This window comes from Phoca vitulina, unplaced genomic scaffold (assembly GCF_004348235.1).
Source record: "Phoca vitulina isolate PV1807 unplaced genomic scaffold, GSC_HSeal_1.0 scaffold23, whole genome shotgun sequence".
Taxonomy (NCBI): domain Eukaryota; kingdom Metazoa; phylum Chordata; class Mammalia; order Carnivora; family Phocidae; genus Phoca; species Phoca vitulina.
In genome coordinates, this window is record NW_022589726.1 from 14,855,032 (window position 1) to 14,866,742 (window position 11,711).

Consider the following 11,711-nt stretch of genomic DNA (forward strand, 5'->3'; position numbering starts at 1 on the left):
ATGTGCCTACCCGAGACGTGTGACTATACGGATGTCACACACGTTCGTCGTTATGGCCCCAAAAAACATGTATCCATCTGATCTTGCCTATGTGACAACCGAAGTTTGGAAGTTTGAAAACACCGTACCAAAGACACCAGCGAATGTGCCAACTTCTCTGATGCCTGCTAACCCCAAAGTACTCAGCTTTCGTATGGCCGTGGCCCCAGTGGGTCTGTGTGGCTGTGACCTCTGTATGTGGCTCTAGCTTTGGTGGCTCAACCCTGCCAATCCTGCCCAGAGGCCGGGGGTGAGTCTGGGACCCAGGCCCAGGTGTGTGGTCCTCTGAATTAGGGGGCCTGACCTGCTGCTGCTTTTCTCTTTCCCCATCCACTGCCGGCTTCCCTCCACTCCCCCAGCCCCATGCCACCCTTTCTCCCTCCTGGGGGTCATCGATCCTAAGCCATAAAATAAATTTTATTCCAAAATAACAAAATAAATAATCTACTGTACACGATCTGAAAAGAAAGACGCTCTAACTGCTCAGACAGGTGCTGCGGTCCAGCCCCCAGCCGAGGGAGACCCTGAGTCCGACCCAGGCCTCCTGAGGGGCCGGTCGAGGGGACCCCACATCCACCCTCCCCCCCACCCCCCGAGAGGGCAGGAGGGAAAAAGTTGCTGAGGACTTGGGGGGAAAGATGGGGATAGGTGGGCAAACTGCAGCACTTGTTAAATTAAAGAAACAAACTAGAAGCACAAAAATGGGGGAGCAGAGGGGAGGAGCAGGTCCAGTGTTCCCAGGCCCCCAGTTCTGGGGGGAAACGTTGCCATTTTTAGCTGTTGGACCTTACCAGGGAAGTCCCCTTTTCCCCCACGTCCAAACTGAATCCAACTGCTCATACCACTGGTTCAAGCTACAGAGAATGGGAGTGTGTTGTGTAAGGGAGGGGAGAACCCCAAATACCCTGGAGACAGAGTCCTTGCCCCCTTGCTCTAGGCAAGGGTGAAGGGGCACCACGCACCCTCCTTGTGTCCTCTTGCCAGGCCCCTGCTCGTTATTGCTTGAAGCCCCATAGTTCTACGCCCATGGAGCAGGTGGGGAGGCAGGAGAAGGGCAGCGGAAGGATCCAGGGTTGTGACTAGATGCCAGGGATGGGGAATGTCAGAGTCTATGTGAGCCAGAAGTCCAAGTCCTGGGTCTGAGGACACCAGTGCGCCCCTCACTGCCGGCTGGCCTCAGCCTCCACTTTGACACTGCTCCTGCGACCTTCCACCAGAGCAGGATGGGGTCCCGGGGCCGGGCATCGGTCCAGAAGCCCTTCCTCGAACTCTGTGGGGAGAAGGCGTAGGTTAGGAGGCCGTGGGGTGGCCGATGCAGAGAGGTGGCCGGACAGGAGGCAGAGGTAGAGGAGACCGCACAGAGGAGCTGGATTTGAATTACTGCCTCCTGCCCGCTACACGTTTACAGGTGTGTCGGGGGGGGTTCCATACCCAAGTGTGTACGCCCCCCTCCCCCTTCTGGCTGTGTGTAGCGCTCTCTCTGTATGTGTCTCTCTCCTTCTCTGTCTCTCCCGCCTCCGTTCTGCTGGAATTTCTGGTTCTGTCAGGAGCTGTGGGGGTGGCTTGGCTCTGACCTCTCCCCCTCCCCCCCTTCCCAGGCTCTGCCGCCCCCACTCATCCCTGGCCCCCTCCCAGGCCCCACCTACCCTACCATGCCCCTCCAGTTTCTTAGAAGCCAAATCAGGGGGAACACAGGAAGCCAGCCTCCCAGCTCCTCCCCCAAGAAGAGCCCCCCTTCTAGTCCCCACCCCCACTTCCCACCCACGCACAGTTTAAAAATACCAAGCCAGGGTTGGTGGCTTTGTCTGCTGCATCACTCTCAGCCCAGCCGCTCTGGCCCTCTGGCGGACTATGCCCTTCCCCCATCCACACACAAAGCATCCCCCTTTGGGCTCCTCTACTTCCAAGCTACGCAACCCCACCCTGACTCCTAGCCTACCCTACCCTTCTGCCTTGGTGGCAGCTCTATCCCTGCTGCCCTTCTTGGTGACCCTCGTTCCCATTCCCCTGGTCCCCCATTCTCTGTCCCCTTGTTCACCCCAGCGCCCCCCTCACAGATCTCCATTAGGATCAGACCCTCCCCAGTGGGAATAAACCTGCAGGACCCTCCTTTCCTCAACCCAAGGCCTGGATGGCTGGAGCCCCACCGTCCTACTGCCTGCCCTCTCCGGTGACTACATCCCTCTTCCTCCCACCCGGCCCCAGGACACCAGGATTGCTGGGTGGGGCCTGGGTGGCAGGGGTGCTTGGGGACGCCACTGCTGCTGCCTCACCTGCGAGAGGCGGCTTCGCAGGCACACAGGGGCTGAGGCGGCCCACGCGGTCGTGGGAGACGAGGCGGGCTAGCCGCAGCCCCTCGTCCATCAGTGTCTGCTGCAGGATGTGGCGGCTCCACAGCCCATGGGCTGGCAATGCCAGAGGCAGGTCAGCAGGGGGCGGCGTCAGCCTTGGGCATGACCCCACAGCTGTGGGCATGGGCATGGATCAGGTCAGGGACTACAGTCAACGGAACCCCCACCCTCAACCGCAAAGCAGACCCGTAAGGCCCAGGCCCCTTTGCCCCCATCCAGCCAGGCCTCCCAACCCTGTTCCAGGCAGTTGCCTCCTGGCTCCTTCCTCCCACCTACTCCACCCCCACAGCGAGAAGAAAAGTATTCTGATGCACACTCACCCTGCAAGTGTCCATCAAGACTCTCCCCAGACAGGCTGGCGCTGTCTTCCTCCAGGCTGGGGCGGTATGGGGGTGCATAGGACTCAGGGCCTGGGGGAGGCTGCTGGAGTTCAGAATGACTTTGCTCTCCAACCTGTGGATGCCCCAAATGGGGAAATGAGGACCTAGCAAGGGAGGGGATTGAGAGAGGCTGCACTAATCCCCTGCATCCACCCTAGAAACCTACCTCCTGTTTCAACTTCTTCAGTGGAGGGCCTCCCAGTTCCTCGGGGTGAAGCCTGCGAAGATGAGAGCAGTAAGGAAGGTGAAGCTGGGGAGGGACGCACGACGGGCAGAGCACAGAATCTGGGGAGGAGCTATACGTTATTTCAAGACTAGAAAGAAGCTGGCTGAACAGGAATCTCTAACTCTGGTACTGTTGTTGTGGGTGAGCAGACAGAACCTGAGATGGATAGGAGGAGGGACCAGACCCAGACAAGTGGGCCTGGCGAAAAGCAGGACATGCACGTGGGTAGGAAGCAAGCCTAGATGCACCTGAACGGGAGATTACGCCCATGACCCAGCTCCTTGGCAGGATTCTAATCTAGGAAGGACCTGGAGAAAGGAGTCTCACCTGGAGCCCTTCAAGGAGGACAGGTAGGTGCTCTCTCGGGCCACTTGGCGTGACAGGGAGAAGAGCTCCACCCTCCGCAGTAAGAGTGTGTTGTCCCTCATGCAGAACTGGGCAGCAGCTTCATTGATGGTCAGCTGTGGAGAGGGCCACCGGAGCGGTCAGAATCCTCAGTTCCCACTGCCTTGCCCAGACCTCCTCACACCCTTCGTCATCAGACAAACAAAGCCCATCCATCAGATGCTTACTTAGGATTTGATACTATGCAGCTTTCTGAAGGAGGAAGACAGAGGTCAGCATCCCCGGCTTCCTAGGAACGCCTGGAGCCCCCACCACCTGAGCGGTCCTGAGCGGCACAGCGCGGGACGCTGGGCTCTGGCCTGTACCTCTGCTTCCCCCTCAGCCGAGGAGGGGAGCACTGCAGAGGCTGGGGTTGGGCTGTGTGGGGGCAACTGGGGCATGGGGTCCTGACCGAGGGGCAATGAGACAGACCTGGGGAGTGTGAACATTCTCCAAGGTGAGTAGGTTAAGGCCTCGCAGCCAAGTGCAATACTAGGAGAATGGGGTCCTCACCTCATGCAGGCTGAGCTGCTTGCCCTCCCGCCGCTTGGAGTCAAAGCGGCCATAAATGATGCTGTATTTGCGGATCTCCTCCTCCTTCTGGCTGTCGTTATCGTCCATCTCAAAGATGTGCCCCACGCTCCGAGCCAGCTTCTTGTTCAGCTTCAGCAGGGATGTCACCTCCCCAGCATCCCCCCTGGGGAAGCTCCGGAAGATCCTCTCCACACTCTCCACCACCATGCGTACCATCTCTGGTTCCAGTCGATCTGGACCCCCCCCCAGCCCCAGCTGCTGCCAGCCCCCCAGCCCCAGTTCCCTCAGGGACTCCTCCCCCTGCAGGCGGGGAGAAGGGGGGTGAGCCTGCCTCCTCTTCTCCTCCCGCCCCAACGTCGGACTCTGGAGTGCTCCGTCCTGGCCAGATCCGGGGGTCTCCTGCCCCAGGTCCCCCAGGCAGTGGTGACAACTTCTCTCCAAGTTCAAGGGGGCTCTTGGGGCTAAAACTGCGGGCACTGCCTGCCTTTTCCCCTGGGCTGCTGTGCCCATTGCTCATGCTTCCTTTCCGGGTGCCTGCAGTCTCGGAGATCTTGAAAAGTGGGATACTGGAGACAGGCACGGCAGGCACTGGCTGGCTGAAGAGCCCTGGATTGGTGGCCCACTCTCTCAGTGCCTTCTGCAGGCGTCGGACGTGGAGGGGCTTGGTGGCCATGCCCACGAGAGCCATGATCTCCAGGAACTCCTCCTCACCAGCCTCACACAGTTGCTGCACGTCGTCCCCTCCCTGCTGGATGAAGGTCTCGTAGTAGGAAAGGAGATTGGCGCGCTGCAGGACCCGGTAGAGCTGCAGCTCCCCCAGTGTCCGAGGCAGTGCCATGGCTCGGGCACTGGGCCTGGAAAGGAGGAGTGCGGGACAGAGAAAGGAAGGCAGTCAGTCTGGGTCCCCCTGCTGGGTACCCACCCACACTCGCCATTGTCATCTCTTTCCTGCCGGCTTCTCTTCCCCTCCTCTGAACGCGCTCTCTGACCAGTACCCCAGCCTGAGCACAGACTAGGAGAACTAGGCATTACCCGGACGCATAAACACACCAGTACCATCCCAGACGGGCCGCCAAGTACCAAAAGGCAGCCCATTCTCTCTGCTGAAGTCAAAGGCTCTTCACCACCATTCTCAGCTTTTACTTTTCTGGCCTGGGGCAAGGAGACCTTGAGCACTGCGGCCAGCCAGCACACCCGTGGGATAGCTGGGCCTCCTTCTCCCCCAGAACGGTCTTCACCCTCCGCCCTCAACACCCAGCAGTCTCAGCATTACTCAAGGTGACTTTCTACACCGAGGTGCATGTAGGACCCCCTGTCCTCCCCACAGTGGACGCCTGGGACCACTGCTGGCCAGTTTCACTCCCTGGTGCTGTCCTACCCAGGCGGTTGCAACGGAGGGGTGTGGCCCTTTCCCACTCGGCAAGCCAGGTGGACCCCTGCTCTGCTCAGCTCCTCTGAGCTGTTCCCAAGGACCTCCCCTCTCCTCCCGACTGCCCAGTGCCCCTTAGTTGGCCCCTCTCCCAGCAGTGACCTTCCCCACCTGCTGGGTAGGTAGGCCGATCCCTTCAGCTCAGGCGCAAGGAGGGAGGAGTGCCTCAATTGTTCTGCTCTGGGGCCTGTTCCGCCCCCACACACTCCCACAGTGGCAGCGGCAGTGGGCGAAACCCACCTACCTCCTCTCCCTCATTTTCCACCCACACCTCCAAGTGGAGCGGAGGAGCGGCTCAAGGCCTCTTGAGGGAGGGGCTGCACCCCGAAACTCCCCTCCGCGTGCCGTAAATAAAGCTACAGAAAAGAGAAGGGACGCCTAAGGCATGTCCTGCTTCTCCAAAGCCCTGCTGATGCTCTCCCTTGGCTCCGAGGCGCCGGCTTCTCCCTGACCCTGGGGCTCGCGTACTTCGTACCAACGGAAGACTGAACCAGCACAGCAGCCCTCCCCCAGCCCTGTTACCAGCCAGAGCTCCAGGGCTTCCCCTGGCGTTTGGGGGCCCCCACATTCTTTGCAAGGGGTTCACATGCCAGATCACGCCGGCAGAGTAAACGGGGAATGGAGAATTAGGTACTACTCTTTCATATCCAGCTTCAACCGCTCCCTACCTGCTCCCAGGGCCCCCTAATTCGAAGACGCACCCCCTTTTCAATCAGTCTCCACCCCCCACCCCCGTCCCGCTTCCCCTCGTTCTCTCCTCGACCTCCGCCCTCCGGACCCCTTGCCTGAGTCCAGCTCCACCCATCTCCACTCCCCGCCGCTTCCCTCTGCCCACTAACTTGGGTCTGGGCTGCGGGGTCCGGCGGGCGCAGTCCCCTCCGCCCGGCGGCTGCTCGGCTGTGGGGGAGGGCGCTCTGTGCATGGACGGCCGGAGGCCACAGGGGCTGCCCCTCTCGGTGCCCAGCGCTCGGCGCCTGGCGCGCGCTGCCGTGTCCGCCGCTGGCCGGGCTCCGTCCCTCCCTCCACGTCTCCTCTCTCCGAGCCTCCGCGCCTCTGTCTGTGCCTCTGCCCCCCCCTCCCCGGCTGCGCTCGCCGCCTCTCCGCGCCGCCGCCCCCGCAGGACGCACGGGGAGCGAGGCCCGGCGCTGCGCTGGCTGCCGGGCGGGCGGAGGGCGTGGGCAGCGCCGGGGGCGGGGGCCGGGGGCGGGGGGCGGGCGCCCGGGCCTCGGGGCCCGCGGTGGAGGCGCCGCGGCAGAGCGTCGGAGAGAGGCGGAGACTGGGGGGAGGGGGCGTGGAGAGGGAGGCGGGGGCGGGGACTCGGAGCGGCGGCGCCGAGCTCGGGACTGAGGTGACCGAGGCCGGGCTGCGGAGGGCGGGCTTGGGGACCCGGCGGGCGGGGCGAGGTCGCTCCGTGCCGCCCACGCCGGATGCACAGCCGGCCCTCTCCGTGCCCACGTACCCACGTGAGCGCCCAGCCGGCGACATTCCTACTCCTCCCCCCCCACCCCCCGGCTCCTACCCCTCCGAGCGGAGAGCGGAGTTTCACAACCACGCACGGGTACACAAAAACACGGACAAGCGCACAAACGTGCACACGCGCCTCAACAACTACGCGGACGCCCGCTGCCCACACTCCGGCCTCGCGGTGCTGTACGTGTGACTGCTAGGAATGAGCCGGGAAAAGTTGGCGGAGCCTCGGGGTGCGCGGCTCCTTTCGGGCGTGCATCCGACTCCCCTTGAGTGTGCGCTTAGGGCAGGTCTGTGAGCGCGGGGTTCTGCAGGAATTCCTTGGCTATCCCAGCACCCTTACCCTGCAGCAAAAGGAGTCATTTGAAGGGCCATTCTCGGAAGCCCAGGCCTCCATCCCTGCTTCGAGTCCCTGTCGAAGTTTGGGGTACAGGAATGGGCGGGTTATGCTAGAAGCTAACGCGTCGATCAGTCGCGTCGGGTTGTCAGAGCATTGGTCAGGCAGGGATGGGCGAGGTACCCCTCCTTCCTCTACTCGTCGCACCCTGTTTGCTGAGAATGGGGACCTGCTCCTGGGGAATTCTGTGGCAAAGCTGGGATAGGGAGGACATCCATTCTGCGGACGTTTTTAGGGGACTGCGCTCGAGAGAGTAATGGAAGATGGGCGGGAGGCCGGAGCGTCCGACGTGGCTCCCTGCGGAGGAGTTGAAGGGAGGAGCTCCTTTAAGGAGCCTGGCCCCCCTCTGGAGGCCCCCCCCCCGGTTTGTTTCTCCTAGCCCCATCTGGTTCCCATTACACTCCCGCCCACGGCTGGGAGGTCGGGGTGGGGGCGGGGGCCGGCCGGGGCTCTGAGGGCCCGGTTCTGCGGTTCCAGGCCCCAACAAAATGAAGGCGGGGCGGAGGGGGAACCGAGCAGACCGGCCGGGGGTCAGGTTCTCCCTGGTCCGAAACCTCAGCCCCGCCCCGCCATTCCGCACTTCTGAGTGGCTCGGGGCCTGGCAGGGCGTGGGCGGCGTGGGCCGGGGCTGGTTCTACATTCCGGCTCAGCAAGGGGACCTTTCCGTCTCCAGTGGGGGCAAGGAGAGGGGGAGTGCATCCCTGGGTGGGATTTCGGTACCTAAGATTCTCTTCTCCTTAAGCCCCAAACGCAGTGAGGGGGTAATAGGAAAGAGCAGACTCCCCACCCACCCACCCCTTCCAATCCCCAGTCCTGCAACTGGAGGGAGCGGCTAGACGGGCTTCCTCTGGGGACTCTCCTCGACCCCCTCTGAAGTGTGTGGGCACCCCCTCCCCCACTCTCCCCTGGTTATTTTGGAGCCTGGGCTGCCAGCCGCTGGCCCCGGGTTTCCACGTGCCTCCTCCCTCCCCCTGCCCACGCGCCCCGTGACGCACATCCTCCGCCCACGCAGCCTCTGTTCCAGGCGCCCCCCTCCCTCCCACCCGGGCCCCTTTGGGGCGGTGCTGAGCCCCCGGGTCCGGAGGGAGAGGCAGGCCCGGGAAAGAGGGCGGAGTAGCGAGTGAAGCCAGCGAGGGGTAACCAACTTGGGTCCCAGCCCGGGAAAGCGGACGAGGGAGGAGCTGATCAGAATCCTCCACTCTTCGGTTCTGGGGCGGGTATTCGGCCAGAGGAGGACGAAGGGAGACCGGTCCCAAGGCTTGGGCTAGCCCAGTTCTCTAGGGGAGTCAGCAGGGGGTCTCCCTGGGTGCGAACCTGTGTGGGAGAGTGAAACTCCCGAGTGTTTGTAGCTTTGTTTTTCAGGGTTGTCGTGAGGTTCAAATGAGAGGATGTATATGAAAACTCTGAAAAGTGCCAAGCAAATTTAAGACGGTATTGCTAGTTTGTGCCTCTGTATCCTGAGATAATGTATTTATATGTTTCTTTACATCGAGTTGTGTATCTGTCTCTGTCTCTCTCTAGGTTTGTATGTGAGCCCCTATGTGTGGATTTAAAAATATATACATTTAAGAAATCATTGACTTGTGAAGCCCCGCAAGAGGCCCAGAGCGCCCCCGCAGCCGGAGCTGCTGAGATGTCTGTTCTTCGCTTCCCTCCCACTCCTACCACCCCCAACTCCCCTCCTACTCCCTTCCGTTGAGAACTAGGAATTTCCAGCCTTTTGCAATTGGAGAGAGACAAAGAGACGGAGACTATGAGAAGCTATAGAAAAACAAAGACAAAAGACAGGTGGGGGGGGAGGGATGATAAAAAAAGGTGTAGCACAAATACAAAAATCTTATTTCTTCTCTTTTTCTCCGTGAGCCTCATTCTCCTCAGTGTGGATCAGGACCACTTCCCTACCTGACTCACCTGCTTCCTCCTCCCGCATCTGAGTGTTCTCAGATTACGCAGAGCACAGAAACGGATCCCATTTAATCAAGGATTGATTTATTGTCTACCCCGGTCTCTTCCAGGAAGGGAAACAGTATCCCCAGTCCCAATTTTCCAAGAACAGGGGAAAAGAGTGTGAAGAAGTGGGTGGAAGAGGAGTGAGGAAATTGCTAACCAGAAGGATTGTCATTCTTGGGCACGTGTAGATTTTCATCTAGCAGATTGCACTGCTCACATTCCCCTCCCCTACGTTTTTACCAGGCCAAATCCAGTTCACTCAGCAAGGTCTGGCGCAAATGTCACCTCCCTGCACCCCCTCCCCAGGCAGAATTCATTCCCTCCATCCCTCAGAGGTCTCATGGCTCTTTGTACACCTTTCAATTATAGTTGCTTGTCTCTCCCTCAGCACAGGACTTCTCCAGGGTAGGTCGGCTATCTGGTGGGCCCTCTGAAATGAATGCATTGATGAGGTGATTTCCTGGTCTGAGCAATCTTGAAAAGGGTGATTGACACATTTTACTCCAAAAGGGGCCAAACCTGGGCAAAACTGTTAAGTGGAGAGGTCTCCTTTCTTAAAGTTTCCAGTGAGTGTCACAAGTCTGGCTCCTTGGTCTTTGAGAATGTCCACTGTTGTGGGGCACATGGCTGGCTCAGTCAGTAGAGCATGTGACTCCTGATCTTGGGGTGGTGAGCTCCAGCACCACAGTGGGTGTAGAGTTTACTTAAATAAAAAAATAAAAAAAAAGTCCAGTGTTCTGATAAATTAATTCATACCCAGATGGGAAATGTAGAAGACTGAAATCCTTGCTAGTAACAGAAAAACATGAATATAAAATAATGATCCTCACTTTTTTTCTCTTTGTAACATGTTACAATTGTGGTCCAAGGAGTGTTGGCTTTCAGTTTAGTCATTTTATAAGAGATGCTTCACCTGGTGAAAACAAATAATCCTAACCTCTGCCTTTAAGGAGGTAGGGAGATGGTGCAACAATAGGGGATGCCTGGGTGGCTCAGTCGGTTAAGTGTCTGCCTTCAGCTCAGGTCATGTTCCCGGGGTCCTGGGATTGAGCCCTGAATTGGGCTCCCTGCTCAGCAGGGAGCCTGCTTCTCCATCTGCTTGCTGCTCCCCCTGCTTGTGCTCCCTCTCTCTCTCTGTCAAGTAAATAAATAAAATCTTTTTTAAAATTCCAATATATTGTCCCCTACTTTTATAAAATACACTAAACGTGAATTATTAGAAAAGTGAAATAAACCCATATTTTTATTAGATTCAATAAATATAAAAATTCTCTTTCGAACTGGGAGAAAAGTTTCTAAATGTTTACACTTAATTTCTGAAATGCTTTCATTGCAGATTGGTAACAAACTATGAACAGCACAGTTGTAGTTAGTTTCTTTACATCTGTGTTTTAGATCATACTAAGAACCCTGGGCTTCATCACTGGAGATACTAGGGAATCATAAAGACTTTGAAATATGGGAGTGACACAGGCAGATCTGCATTTAGGAGTAGTGTGGATGAAGGGTTTTATGGTTGCAAAAACAGCAGGGAAGCCAGCTTGGATGAAACTAAAGTGGTCCAAGTGAGAGGTGGCAAGGTGTATTCAAATAGCCAAAATAGCTGGGCTTCTAGCTTGGGTGACTGAATAGATGGAATGGAGTATCTTCATCAAATATTTATTGTGTGCAATCCTTTTCCTAAACCAAAAAAAAAAAAAAGATATGAAAACCAAAACTTTTTATTAACTCATTTGACATCACAACCTAATCTGACCTGAACTATTTGTGGCAGACCTCCTAAACTTGTATGAAGTTATTTATAGTTCCATCTATCCCACTTTTGTTTATCCCAGTGTGAATATTTATGTCTCAGTGCAGAAAAATTAATTTGTTTGATTACAGGGTGCTGTCCTAGGCCCAATTGGGATTGTTGCTTTATATGTTGTATATGCACCATATTACTTTTCTAAAATCCAAAAATATTCTAAAACACATTTACTATCCAGATTTCCCACCCCATTTACTCAACAGTCTTGGCCTGAGTTTTTGGTTATTTGCATACATCAGATCCACCTGCAGATAATGAATATTCATTGCATTGTGTGCTATAGACTCTGAAGATAATTCTTTTTTTTTAAAGATTATTTATCTATCTATTTATTTTTAAAGATTTTATTTATTCATTTGAGAGAGAGAGAGGGACAGAGGGAGCACAAGCAGGGGGAGAGGCAGGGAGAGAGGGAGATACAGACTCCCCGAGGAGCTGGGAGCCCGATGTGGGGCTTGATCCCAGGACCCTGGGGCCCACTGGAGCCACCCAGGTGCTCCTTAAGATTTTATTTTTAACGGGGCACCTGGGTGGCTCAGTCGTTAAGCATCTGCCTTCAGCTCAGGTCATGTAAGCATCTGCCTTTGGCTCAGGTCATGATCCCAGGGTCCTGGGATCGAGTCCCACATCGGGCTCCCTGCTGGCGGGAAGCCTGCTTCTCCCGCTCCCACTCCCCCTGCTTGTATTCCCTCTTTCGCTGTGTCGCTCTCTGTCAAATAAATAAATAAAATCTAAAAAATTTTT

At 57.2% G+C, this 11,711-nt stretch overlaps 1 protein-coding gene across 1 annotated transcript; it reads right to left on the reverse strand.

Moving 5' to 3' along the window:
• Positions 1-435: 435 nt before the first annotated feature.
• On the reverse strand, positions 436-6,456 carry NAB2 (NGFI-A binding protein 2). The gene is given in 8 exon segments (XM_032420871.1): positions 436-1,309; positions 2,313-2,504; positions 2,711-2,843; positions 2,937-2,988; positions 3,324-3,457; positions 3,894-4,160; positions 4,162-4,768; positions 6,183-6,456. Coding segments are annotated over 8 exon segments (1,578 nt in total). The 5' UTR covers positions 6,266-6,456; the 3' UTR covers positions 436-1,199.
• Positions 6,457-11,711: the final 5,255 nt, after the last annotated feature.